Source organism: Fundulus heteroclitus, unplaced genomic scaffold, assembly GCF_011125445.2.
Source record: "Fundulus heteroclitus isolate FHET01 unplaced genomic scaffold, MU-UCD_Fhet_4.1 scaffold_577, whole genome shotgun sequence".
NCBI classification, from domain to species: Eukaryota; Metazoa; Chordata; class Actinopteri; order Cyprinodontiformes; family Fundulidae; genus Fundulus; species Fundulus heteroclitus.
In genome coordinates this window covers 28,210-41,144 of record NW_023397008.1, presented here as the reverse complement: position 1 = coordinate 41,144, position 12,935 = coordinate 28,210, and the positions used below count along the sequence as shown (strand labels likewise).

Here is a 12,935-nt window from a genome sequence, read left to right as displayed (position 1 = left end):
TTTTGCCACTGTCATGCCCAAATTTCCCCATGGTGGGACAAAAAGGAATTTCTTTAATTATCTTATCTTATCTTATCTTATCTTATCTTATCTTATCTTATCTTATCAAGACGATACAAAAAGCTGTACATGACAAAAAACGGAGGAAAAAAAGACATTATAGAGGAAAGCACATTGCATTGGAATAGTAGCAGCAGGTCAAGACAAGTTGGACCATAAACTTCAACATTAACATTTAAAGGCAGCTCTAAATAAATAGGTTTTTAACCTTTATATGAACTCAGGTTTTCAGCACTTTTACAGTTTTCTGACAGTTTATTTCAGATCAGTGGCACAAAAACTAAATGCTGCTTCTTGCCTTTCTTTAGTTCAGTTTCTGTGCTGTATTTATTCTACTACCGCACTGTTAGATTTAGTTAACTTAGGGTCCTTTATTTATTTAGTGCTGTTATATCTGTTCTTAGTTTATTTAGATTCTTACCCTTACAGTTAATTCCCTGCCTTTCCTTTCCTTCAGCCGGATTGTATTCCTCAGTTCAGCTGTATCTAATTATCCATCTATTGTTTTCTTCCATTTCTTCCCCTTTAAGTTTAATCCACTCTGTCAGACATGTTTGGTCCTCAGTCTTCATTCTGGATTCTACCGTGTTATGGACACTTCCCTGTTGCTGCTCCTTGTTCCTGTCAGGCTATGATCCTGTTTCTTTAATAAACCACCATTAAGCTCAACCTGCAACTCCAGAGCTGTTGTCTGCACCTCAGTCCTGCACCAAACCTGACAATGTGTAAAAATCTGAAACTGCAATTTATAAGAATTCACACTCTCTAGAGCAACGTTTTATTTTTCATACATTTTGGTCACAGTACAACAGATATCACTACTTTTTTTAATTACTTTTGATTGTTACTCTTATTAAGGCTGTCAGGTGTAATTAACCTCAAGTCCAGAACATCCACTGGTCAATATGTAACCTTTCAGAACCTGGTTTCTGAAAAACAGGAAATGACCTGAGAGAGTGACTTTAAACCTTGTCTGCTACATGCTGCGCTGAGTTTTTTCTTTTTTTTCTTTTAGGTGTGGCCACAGTAAAATAAATATGCAGAAACCGAAACTTAACACCTTAGTTGACTTATAGGAAGATCCTCAACCATTAACTTTAAAGAGCGAAAGACACAACAAGACTGTTTGCAGTGAGAAACCAACAAAATGCCTGGAGAAAGGTAAATAAAATAAATACCTTAATTTACTAAATGTATTGCCATCCAGGACACCATAAGAAGGTTCATGGAATAATGTCTGTTCACTTGGAATCCTTTAATTTAAATTATTGTGAATGCATAAATACATTTTATTTTAAGTCTTTCTCAGATCAGTTGTTCTCTTTACGAATACACAATATTTAGCATTTTTCTGTAACTAAAGGAATATCTTAGTGATCTTCAGGTTAAAAATGATCAGAATCAGAATCAGAATCAGACTCAGACATACTTTAATAATCCCAGAGGGAATTTACTTTTGTTACTTGCTCCAGATATACACACATTTTTATATATATATATACAACATTCCACACAAGGTAATATGATATATACGTACATATATATATACATATACATATATCTATATATCTATATCTATCTATATATATATATATATCTATATCTATCTATCTATATATATATATATATATATATATATATATATATATATATATATATATATATATATATATATATATATATATATATATATATATATATATATATATGTATGTATAACTATAAATCCAAGTAAAGTGAATAGTGACTTGTGCAAGAACAGTGCAAAGAATGCATAAATGTCAGTTACAGAGGGGGGGGGGGGTGTTAGAATAACTGAGGGAGGCGTTGTAAAGATTGATGACCACAGGCAGGACATCCCCCACCCTCCTGATCACTTTGTTCAGTCTGATGTTGTCGGCAGCACACTGCCCCAGCATGTGACAGTGAAGAAGATCGTGCCGGCAACAACAGACTCATAAAACATCCTCAGTAACGTCCCGCAGATGTTAAAGCACCTCAGCCTCCTCAGGAAGAAGAATCGGCTTTGACCCTTTTTGTAGACCGCCTCGGTGTTTCTAGTCCAGTCCATCTTATTGTTAAAGTACACTCTCAGGTACTAATACTCCTCCACAGTGTCTACAGGGACCCCCTGGATGGAAACAGGGGTACTATACGAGTATCTTCCCTTTAGTGGCATTTTTACCTTTAAGGAAAATAACTATTACATGTCAGTTAACTTCATAAATCCTATATCTTCCTGACAATTTGTTCTAGTTTATAGTTTGTTCTAGATTACAGTTTAATTGGAGTTTAAGCAAGCTTACTGTACCTTTGAGATGATTATAAGGCTTTTAGTCATGTATGCTATCATAGGAATCAGTGTGTTAATGGCAGCAAGGAAAGTATTCACTGTGTGATTATATATTTTATTCCTAGATTATTAATTTACAAAACATTTATATTCCTAGACACCTTTGTTATTTCAGGGTAGTAATGTTTTAATCCTTTTTGTGGGTTGTCTAAGTAGCTGACTGCAATACTTACATCTAAATCTAAAATGCTGCCTAGAAAATGTAAATTACGTCTCTCTTTTTGGTGATTCTACTACAAATATAAAAGGTGACTGTGGTGAAGATGATACTGCAGTGAAGTTAGCTAATAATGATCTATTTGGTCTTCACCAGTATGTATAACATTTTTCAATATTGATCCATGACTGCAGCAGCATTACCCCGTCTTGTCCTATGCAAACATGAAATACCTTTATTACTTTTAGTTCCGGCATGATGGTTGTAAAAACAACAGACCACATTACACACAAGGATTAGGTCCAAGGTCTATGTTGTCATTTGCATCTTAACATGTAAAGGACATAAATGCCTCAGTTAACAGCAGTGTGCCTGGCAGCAGAAGAACCCCAGGGAGCTTTCTGTGGCTGGGGGTCAGAGCAGCAGTCTGTGGGATTCAACTTCCCAGAATGCAAACGTCCTGCTCTAACCACCAGGCCACAACTTCCCCTGTCCTGTAATTTATTTTCAATAGATTTTTCTTCTTGTCTTTGATCTATCATGAATTACATTTCTCTTTCTGAAAGCTATTAATTATGCTAAAAAGAATAATGAGACAATTACTTTATATCCTAAAGGTACACTATATTTCCAAAGGTATTAGTTCCACTGCCCTGACTCCCATATGAGCTGAAGTGACGTCCCCTTCCTGATCCATATGGGTTCAATATGATGTTGGTCCACCCTTTGCAGCTAGAACAGCTTCAACTCTTCTGGGAAGGCTGTCCACAAGGTTTAGGAGTGTTTATGGGAATTTTTGACCGTTCTTCCAGAAGTGTATTTGTGAGGTCAGACACTGATGTTGGATGAGAAGGCCTGGCTCTCTGCTCTAATTCATCCCAAAGGTTTTCTATCTGGTTGAGATCAGGCCTCTGCAGGCCAGTGAAGGTCATCCACACCAGACTCTGCCATCCATGTCTTTATGGACCTTGCTTTGTGCTGTGGTGCAGACATGGTGGAAGAGGAAGGGGCCAGCTCCAACTTGTTACCACAAAGTTGGCAGGATGGAGTTGTTCAAAATGTCTTTGACTGCTGAAGCATTCAGAGTTTATTTCACTGAAACTAAGGGGCCAAGCCCAGCTCCTGAAAAACAACCCCACACCATGATCCCCTCTCCACCAAACTTTACACTTGGCACTAAACAGTCAGACACCAGATACCGTTCTCCAGGGAACCACAAACCCAGACTAATCCATCAGATTTCCAGATAGAGAAGTGTGATTCGTCACTTCAGAGAATGCGTCTCCTTGACTCTGGAGTCCAGTTGTGGCGTGCTTTAAACCATCTGCATCCGACACTTTGCTTTGCACTTGGTGACGTATGACTTGGCTGCAGCTTCTTTACCATAGAAACCCATTCCATGAAGCAGAAGACCGCCATGTTGAGCCTGGTTCTGCCAGAGGTTTCTTCCCAAAGGGGAGTTTTTCCTCTCCACAGTCGCTTCAAGCTTGCTCATCATGGACAGTTCATGTAAACCTGTGTTTATCAAGTTGGACATCTAGCTCAAACAGTTCATCATATGGACTGAACAAAACTGCGTTTATCTCCACTCCACCACCAGTTTCAGGCCTGGGGGATCATTCCTATTCTCATATACCTGCTTATGCATATTGAAGTATATTTCAGCGTGAATGTTTCCTGCCGAGGTCTGAGCGCCAAAGTCTTAAAATATCGTATCAATAAATTCTTCTAATTGTCTCTTCTTTCCATGTGAGTTTTTCAGATGGAATTTCTAATATATATTGCATTATCTAACCTTTCAAAACAAAATTTGAATTAGACTCACAAAACAGCAATTTTGCACTTGGCAGAACTATACAAGGTCCAGTAGATGGCAATAATACATTACATTTTCCTTCTGTTCCTAATAAAAAACAAACTAATCATGCAAGTATTCTGATGGAAACACTCTGTATGGTGGTGTGGGATGGTCAGAACTGCCTACCTTTGTTTGCTTATTTATTTTTGCATGCAATAATACTGTGACAATTTTCTGTTCTATAGGTGGAAACTACAGAGGGTCCTGTGTCAGTATGTCACCGATACGCTGACCTACATGACAACAGTAAGAGTTTTTTATGACCAGTTCTCTGAATGGAAGAAGAAAAGACAGACAGAGAATGACAAAATGATGGAAATCAAAAAAAGGACTGATGAAATTGACCCCGCTTTCACAAAGTCAGAGGGAAAATGGGCAAAGTTTCGTAACCACGTGAAGAGCAGCTTCCAGATGAATGCAGAGAGCAAACTTGCAGAACTAGAAAATGAGCTGGATGAAGTGTTGAAAGACACACTGGAAGGTCTGGAGGAACTCAACACCTTCGTGGATGCAGTGGAGAAGCTGGCAGTGACTTCGCTGCATGTGTTTACTGAGAACCTTGTTTTACACCTGCCTGAGAAGATCAGATTTGATGATGTTCAAGCTGTGATCAAAACTGCACGACAGATCTGCCCTCTCCTCCTGGAGTTCAAACGAAACGCAGAGTCCTTCTTTCTGCCAAAACTGTACAATGTGGAGGTGCTTACACACCAACTGAAAAGCTACATAGATTCTATCGACACCATATGCGAGTCTCATGGCGATAGGTGCATTTATATTGATGTTATTAAACCTTGAAGATAAACTGTGTTTTTGGTTTTAAGAAAAGAAACTTAAAATATAACTTTGTCTTTCCAGCTTCAACCTTAACATTTGCTTGGATATGTCTGAAGACATTGCTGTAAATCCTGATAATCTGAGTGAAAATGACATGCAAAAGATGATAAATCACATTAAGCAACTTGACAAAATCAGGTAAGTTTGACATATTTTAATAAAAATACATTCATATTTTTCAGAGTACACGACCAGATCACTTTCAGTCCACTTCAGTTAATTTATATAATGTGAGCAGCTATCTGCTATGACCAAATGGGGGTTTAAGAAGAGACATTCCTCTACAGATGTTGCCACATCTGGAGTGGAATTGGGTTTCAGCCCCATTATGAGAAGGAGGTCCTTGTTTTCTAGCTGTGGCCCCTTGCAGGGTCTTCAGTGGCCAATAGGTCTCCAGGAAGTGATCATTTTAGGATCAAATTGTAGATCTTTAGGAAGGCAAACCATAACAAAAGCTAAACATCAGATGGTGTAGTAGGTCAGGGAACCCCGACTGAGACCAGACCAGGGGTGGGCTTGCCCCCATGCACTTGTTGCACCGAAAAAAATGCTTTGGATCTACTTAATTCAATAGTCAACATTGGTTGCACACAAACCTGTTGCTTTTGCAGCAGCCTAAAATGTTGCATTAATCAGAATCAGAATCAAGTTTATTGCCAAGTAGGTTTGCACTTACAAGGAATTTGACTTGGTGTTGATGGCACAGACAATACGGTTTGTGGGGGAGGGGGGGTCATTTCAAGTGTTTTATAAATGAACATAACAAGGTTATATAGCCTGCATGCTTGCCGCCAGACCGCTTTCCATCTTAGAAAGCGGTCTGGCTCGAGACAGCCTCCAACCTGTCCTGGGAGGGAGGGTGGAGAAATCGGCTGCTGCTGTTTCTTGTCTTGTGACGCTGCCTGCAAATCTTCATCATCCACCAAAGTTCGTCCTGTAACATTACCATGGCTGTTCGTCCCGTCATCTACTCTTGACTCTTTCTGTTGATTTTTCTGGCCGAAATATGGCAAAATACTTTGTTGACATTCATGCTGCCACACGTTCTCATGCATTACTTTCAGGTAAATAGCTAGATCCAGTAGGTTAGACTATTGTTTTTAAACCTGCGCCATCTACTGTCTGGACTCGGGGGTGGGTATTAGTTTATGTTAACCGCTTAGAGCAGAAAATGTATTAATACTTTTTTTTTTATTAATTTTTTTCCCCCAGTGTCCTGTCTAGCAATGTGGCAATAAAAATTGATATCTTAATGCCAAATAGAGCTCGACAGATTTTACTTTCACAAGTGGAGCAATCAGCTTTCGCCATAATGCTCCGCTTGATTTGTGCGTGTATATAGCTTTATTGTGATTCCTGCAGGGAGAATTTCAAATTATATGGACACTACAATGGGAAAGTAGGAGAGTAAAAGACAAACAAGAAGAGAAAAAAAAGAGAAAGAAGAGGTGAAAGAAAGAAGAGATAAAAGGAAGAGAATGATAAATCGTTCTCTGTCTGCTCCATCACCTGGAAAGAGACACAAAAAGAACAGCACAACCAACAGACATAAAGCAACAGATACAATCGAGTAACACCTTGATACCATTGCTAAATCATATGTATTATTATTTAAGCTGACATGTGTAATGTGATACCTAAAAAAGAAAGTAAAAGAAAGTAAATAAATTATAGCCTTTCTGTATATAAGTGAACATTTAATACCTGGGACCCAGCACCTGTGGGAGTTTGTGAGAGTGCACTAGTTTAGGTGAAGATTATCCAGAAGGAAATGGCTTGATAGTGATTGTGGAGAACCGAAGACCCACCTTCCCCGAGCACAGAGGCAGGGGTCAGGGGACCCATAACCCCGGACTCCCAAAGGGGCCCCCAAAGCAGTGCGCCCGAGAGGGGCCTTCACAGGAGATCTGCAACCCCCCCACCCCCCCGAAGGGAAGAGGAGAGACGAACCCATGGAAATCCCCCAGCCACCGCAATGCTGACGCCCCCAAGAGCCGCGGTGACGAGCCCGTGGGCTCCGCCGGCAGCCGGCCGCGCTGAAGTGGTCCCGGCCATGGGCCCTGAGGGCCAGAGGCCCCAGGGGCGCCCCGCCCCCGTGGCAGGGGCCCCGGCCACCCCCCGGGGGGCCAGGCCCCGCGAAGCCACCGCCGGGAATGGGCTGGCGCCCACCCGGGAACCCGCCCCAAACCCGAGGACCGTCAACGCGCCAGAGGGTCAAGGCGCCCGCCAACGCAGCGGAGGTGGGCAGGACGTGGGGGGATGGGCTCCGCACCTATCGGAGACTTGAGATGATTAATACTCTTTAAAAACGGACAACAAATAATTTAATTAACAAATGTGAAGGACACAAGACATGTATTTATATTAGGGCTGTCAAACAATTACAAATTTTAATCGCAAATTAATCGCATATTTTACTCTATTATTTCTGAAAGTAATAGCCTGTTTGGGCATTTTAATATGCAATTTTGCAGTAAATGACACTAATAAAATACATGCTTGTACAAAAAATATTTTTATTTTGTTATTTTTCAAGCAGTTTTCAGAATTGGAATGAAAACATCCTTGTGCCAAATGTTAAACTCTGGACTATTATGGCTAAATGACTAATCATGACGCCCTGATGTTTACACAATCTGTAAATAAATTTGTAAATAAATACCTGTTTTCATGCCGATATATATATTTTTTAGCCTCTTAAACAAAGATAGGCATGGGCATATACATATAAATTAATACAAAATTTACATTTCAATAAAGTCATAAGTTTTGTTCATTTTTTCACTCTCTCTCTCACACATCTAATTCTGAGCTTTCACACCAACAACAATAATTTCTTTGAAAGTTTTTGCTTGCTGTTTATATCCATATTCATAGAGTTTAAGCCTGGAAAAAGGTTTTAAATCTCCAGGTCATTCCAGTCTTACACTTTGCTTGCAACTGCAGGAGCTTACTACCCTGAAAGAAACTGTTTAGGAACTGTTTAGTAACTCCAGGTCCTTCGTTTGGCAACGTAATTCAGCCTTAGTTTGTCAAATACAGAGAAAACAAATTAATAAGCATTAAAGTGCGGTTTATGGGTTGGGTTTCTGTCATCAACATTTAAAAGCTCATCTTCAGAACCAATCTCTGCTTAAAATGGTGATCTGCACCAAGTAATCTACTTTCAGCAGTTATCACCGGTTATTGCACCGTAAACTGCAGAAAATACGTGCAGAGTTGCTCTGTCTGCCTTTACTACCGTCGGCTCCTATGGCGGAGGGATATTTTGTGCCCAAAAAAAACGCAACCCATGACTCATGAAATTTAGAAGCACTTTTAGAAAAAAGAAGCCCAAAGTCGCATAAAATAAACAGTCTTTGGCAACAGTGAACGCGGGTCTGTTTTGCCACAGTCTCTAGCTCTCTTGAAACTACGGAAAGCGCTGAGGATAAAAGAATCACTGTCCGGAGAGCGCGGCGGGGAAAAACATTAGGGAACGGTGTGTGTGTTTTGACGCGCGATTAACGGCGACAACAAAAAATGTCTAACGAAGTTAACGCGTTAATAACGCGTTAAAACTGACAGCCCTAATTTATATACATTTTTAAAAATCCATAATATTACCTATTCAGACCAGAGGGGGGAGGGATATGTATCCCCCCCCCCAGGGATGACCAGAGGGGGGGACATCACAAACAGAGGTAAATCCCCCCCCAGCAAATCGTACCCAATAGATAGATAGATAGATAGATAGATAGATAGATAGATAGATAGATAGATAGATAGATCTTGTGGCGTGAGGTTTTGGTCCTGATTGACCGCAGCCTCCTGCCAGAGGGAAGTGACTGAAATAGTCTGTGACTGGGGTGAAGGGATCAGCCACAATCTTCCTGCACGCCTCAGAGTCCTGGAGGCGTACAGGTCCTGGAGATTTGGAAGATTGCAGCCAATCACCTTCTCTGCAGACCGGATGACACGCTGCAGTCTGCCCTGGTCCATAGCGGTGGCACCAGCGTACCAGATGGTGATGGAGGAGGTGAGGATGGACTCAATGGTGGAGGAGTAGAATTGCACCATCATTGACCTTGGCAGGTTGAATTTCTTCAGCTGCCTTCAGCAGGAAGTACATCCTCTGCTGGGCTTTCTTGGTGAGGGAGTTGATGTTCAGCTCCCACTTTAGGTCCTGGGAGAGGATAGTTCCCAGGAAGCGGAAAGACTCAAGTGTCGATGGTGGAGTCACAGAGGGTGATGGGGGTAGCTGGGGCTGAGTTCTTCCTGAAGTCCACAACCATCTCCACTGTTTTTACAGTGTTGAGCTCCAGGTTGTTCTCCCTGCACCAGGTCACCTGATGGTCAGCCTCCCACCTGTAGGCGGACTCGTCACCATCAGAGATGAGTCTGATGAGAATGGTGTCGTCCACGAACTTCAGCAGCTTGACAGACTGGTGACTGGAGGTGCAGCTGTTGGTGTACAGGGAGAAGAGCAGAGGAGAAAGAACACAGCCCTGGGGGGAACCAGTGCTGATGATTTGGTCACTTTACTTCAACATAACTAAATCAATTCCTCCCCAAAACTATTTAATTAATTAAAACTAAGGGGCGGGGATTTAACAAAGAGGAAACCTCACTAGTTTATTTTTTTTCCCCCAGTGTCCTGTCTAGCAATGTGGCAATAGGAATTGATGTCTCAATGCCAGATAGAGCTCGACAGATTGTGAAGCGAACAGCTTTTGCCACAGTGCTCCGCTTGATTTATGCATGTAATTAGCTTTATTGTGATTCCTGCAGGGAGAATTTTAAATTATATGGACACTACAATGGGAAAGTAAAGGAAGAACAACCAGCCAGAACCCCCATCACCCCTTAAATACCTAATAAGCCCCCTTCCCTCCCCCACCTTACCCTAGCCACCCCTGCCCTCCACCCCTCCTGGAGGAGGGGAAGGCGTCAGCCCCAGACCTGGCAAGCCGCTGACTACCCACAGCACCCCCCCACCAAGACCCCGGACACAGTGGCCCGCACCTCCTCCAGGCCCCAGACTCCTTGCCGCCATCGGAGAACGGGGGTGTGCAAAAGACCCGATCCTCCCTACGCCCGCTCAGATGTTGTGTTGTTGCATGTTGTTCTCAAGTGTGTTTAAAACTGGGAGCACCGAAGAGGGTGCACGGCACAGCCCACCCCACCCCACCCCCCCTCCCACCCCCACCCCCCTCCGGAAGGAAGCTGGTGCCAGCGCACCCCCTCCAAGCAACTGCCCAGAACCCTCAATGTCTAAGTGCGAGAGGAGGTGAAGGGAGCCATCCGAGGCGAGCCCAAAATAAGCCCCCCCCCCAGACTTCTTCCCCCCACCCCCTTATACCATGGCCTACATGAGTGTGCGTTGTGAAAATGTTTGGAGTGAAAGTGTCTAAAATGCATGATAAAATTGGGGAGAGGGGCGTCACCAGAAAGTGGCAACCTCCAGTAACGCCCCCTCCCTCAGGACCTACATGTGTGGCGGCGTGATGGAGCAGGCAGAGGGAGGAGTCCGGGGATGGGGAGCAAAGGACTGGGAAGCCATCCCAGGGAGCCAGCTCCCCTACTGACTCCAATAGGCACCCCCGCTCCCCGAAAGCCCCACCTGGAGAAGGGGGCCCCACCAGCAGCACCACCATAGCCCGGGGGCCAGGGAGAGGCCGCAGGGCCCGCCAGCCAACCACCCACCAGGACCAACAACTCAACCCCCCCAGCCCACACACCAAGCCTACTGGCTTTACCCCCCCCCCCCCAAAAGAAAATAAATAAAAATAAATAAATAAATGAAACCTCGCTAGTTTCATTCCTGCAACCTCTACATTACTAGTAGCGTCCCCTGACCCTGTGAGCTGTCTGATCAGTGAAACTGATAAGTCATCTTTGGGATTTGAACCTGTGTCAAATTTATTTCTCCTGAAATATTCTGTTCCCTTGACATCTTTAATCAGTCAATTAATTTCTGTCATTACAGTAGTTTATTATGTAGTACCTACACAATATTATGGCATTCTATAAGAAGATGAAACAATAATGTTGAATCAACATGATATGCTTAGATGGTTTCAACAAACCATCTTTTTCTTTTTTTTTGTCTTTGGTCATGGTTGTGCCTTGGCTCCTAGGCCTCTTGGCTGTTTTCAGGAAAAAAACTTTTTCCTGTATTTATGTATGTTAAACAGTTGGAATATTCTTGCATTCTAACTACAAACTATCTTGCATAACATTCTTACTCATTAGTTTTACTTCATAACAAATTAAAATTTCTTCCACAGGATGGATGAGCACTTTCGGATGGAGTTCCTGTTCCAGAAAGTCTCCTCAGATGATTTCATCAAAATCGTTGATGATCAGCTTCCCAAAATGCTACAGTTCCTTGATGAGCTGGAGGAGTGTGCTGTTAATTTAGACAGCATGAACAAAGGAGCAAAGATCTCCAGTGTGACAGGCAGCTCAGTGGGAGTAGCTGGAGGTATACTTTCTATTGTTGGTTTGGCGTTGATTCCAGTTACTGCAGGAGTTTCTTCAGGGCTGATAATTGCCGGTGTGTCAATGGGGGTAACAAGCGGTGTCAACAGTTTGGTAACCACCTTAACAGAGGCTGGAGTTAATCATACTCATCAGAAAAAGGCAAATGAAGCCTTTCAAAGTTTCATGGAGGAATTCCAAAAGATCCAAGAATGTCTCAATGAGGTGATGAAACAATCAGCAGACACTCTGGAGCCAGGGATGATAGATTTGGTGGTGGGAGTTGGGAAGGCTGTTAATAATGTAGGTACAATTGCAAAGGGTGCTGATGCCATCGCTGATGCTGCTTCTGGTTTAAAGGCGTCAGGAGCAGGCAAAGCCATACTACAAGATGGAAAAGCCTTATCTAACATTGCCTCAGATGTTCCTGATATTGGTCAGGCAGCAGTTAAAGGGCCTCTGGCTCTCTCCAAGGGGGCTAGAGCTGGTTTCATTGCACTTAATGCCGTCTTTATTGCCATGGATATCTTCTTTATCACCAAAGACAGCATGAGTCTGGCCAAAGGCAATGAGACTAAAGTCTCAAAGTTCCTCAGAGCCAGAGTTTCATTACTACGCTCTCAGTTGGAGTCATGGGAGAAGATTCGCAACTCTTTGTGTCAAAGCAAAGAGTCTAACAAAGAGAACAGAAACTTCCTCCAAGAACCTTTTTATCCAGGCATAAAGAAGGGATTGATCTAAAGTGCTCAAGACAATAAAAGTGGAAGACTTGTCTGGTAGGCATTAAAAACAGTTAATCTGCCATAAGCGTGCAAGTGCTTTACTGATGTTGCAGACTATTTCACTGATGTACTACAAAAAGAATATAAAACCAATCAGTTTGACATACATTGCTAACATGGTAAGGCGTGTAACTTCCAGCGTTAATATGTTTGAAGGAATTAATAGTTTATCATTCTCGTTTACCTGCAAAAATGCGTTAACACTGAACGTGACCAAGGTGAATTTTTTGTGTTGTTCACCTGTTGTTAGTCACTTGACATTTTACCCCTCTCTCGCAAACAGTTTGCACAGACAATGCAGCAAAATTTCGCCCAGCTTGCTTCACTGCATCATCAAACAGGAGTATCCATATGTTTGCCGGTTCCTCTTGTCTGTTCAACTCACCGTGGCGGACCTTAATTTTACCAATCGAGTCACAGTGCTGT

At 42.4% G+C, this 12,935-nt stretch overlaps 1 protein-coding gene across 1 annotated transcript; it reads left to right on the top strand.

Moving 5' to 3' along the window:
* Positions 1-1,135: 1,135 nt before the first annotated feature.
* Positions 1,136-12,524, top strand: LOC105923877. The gene is made up of 4 exons (XM_036133099.1): positions 1,136-1,221; positions 4,614-5,185; positions 5,274-5,403; positions 11,535-12,524. Exons 1-4 carry the CDS (start codon positions 1,208-1,210, stop codon positions 12,466-12,468), a joined length of 1,650 nt encoding a protein of 549 aa, XP_035988992.1. The 5' UTR covers positions 1,136-1,207; the 3' UTR covers positions 12,469-12,524.
* The last annotated feature ends 411 nt before the right edge of the window (positions 12,525-12,935 follow it).